This window comes from Perkinsus marinus (assembly GCF_000006405.1).
Source record: "Perkinsus marinus ATCC 50983 genomic scaffold scf_1104296929606, whole genome shotgun sequence".
In the NCBI taxonomy this organism is placed as follows: Eukaryota; Perkinsozoa; order Perkinsida; family Perkinsidae; genus Perkinsus; species Perkinsus marinus.
The window spans coordinates 1-1,027 of record NW_003216404.1 but is presented as its reverse complement, the minus strand read 5'-3'; the positions used below and the strand labels follow the sequence as shown (position 1 = coordinate 1,027).

Sequence of the window (1,027 nt, the reverse complement as noted above, 5' to 3'; positions counted from 1 at the left end):
CACGCACTTGCACCACATCTCGATATGCGCTATTCTGAATAGCCTATTCACACTCCACGAGTTGACAACTCGCACAATGTGCGAAGACTGCTCGAGGTACTTCTCAAATGTGAACAGTTATTGCACTGAGTGAGATTTACGGGTAGTTGTCCGGAACGTTGGGTCGCATCGGTCCGGGATCGATGTAACCCGTCGAAACCCGAACTTTTCGTAGAGGGTTGGTCCGGCTCGGTATTCACGGTATAGTATCATTAGCTTTGTCGTAGGTGAACTTGTGCATACCCTTACCTTTCAGCGCATTCCCACACTGGCTAATCAAGAACCTGAAGAACTCGTCATAATCTTTCTGACTGCTTGGTGCGACGGTATAAGGGTTGCTCCCTGTAACACCCACGTAGACACCAACCGGCAAATGGGGACAGAAGGCATATTCCCAAATGAAAAAATCACCCAAAGCATCTATTTGAATGCGAAAGCTATCCGCGAGCTTCTTGTAATAGGAGCCTGATGAAAAGGCTCCTGTGCACCAGACAGCACCCAAAGCGAGGATAGCTAGCAGGCTTACCATGAGGATTGTTGGAAGAATGAACGATAAGGCTATACAGGCAACAGTCTTTGTTCCATGCTCGAGCGATACAAACCAGTGTGTAGCATCTCCTTGATCAAGCCAATCACCACTGGTGAACAACCGATAGCGAAGCTATCGGACTCAGCAGAGGGATCAAGATATTCAAATTTGTGTTTAAGTTGATGGGTTTGACATGACAACTTACGTTTGTGTTTGGAGATTTTTCCGTGGCATCGGCGCTAGATGATGACTCATCATTGATGAGTTAGTCATCAGAAGATTTTTACGACTCGCTATCGAAGTTCAAACATATCCCGATGCTACCGAAAGGAAAGATCCTCAGAAGTCCCCTTCATTCCGGGGTCCTCCTGCTCTAACAACATCGATCAACTCGCGTACTCCGCCTAAAACGTTATCAATGAATAAGATTCCGCACAACCTTGTGCGGTGTAAGCCTGC

General features: G+C 46.9%; 1 protein-coding gene across 1 annotated transcript; it reads right to left on the bottom strand.

The window, feature by feature from the left end:
• Positions 1-288: 288 nt before the first annotated feature.
• Pmar_PMAR017579 (hypothetical protein) lies at positions 289-568 on the bottom strand (the record flags this gene model as incomplete). The annotated part of the gene is made up of 1 exon (XM_002787257.1): positions 289-568. A coding segment is annotated over one exon (280 nt), but the record flags the coding sequence as incomplete, so codon positions are not given.
• Between the last annotated feature and the right edge of the window lie 459 nt (positions 569-1,027).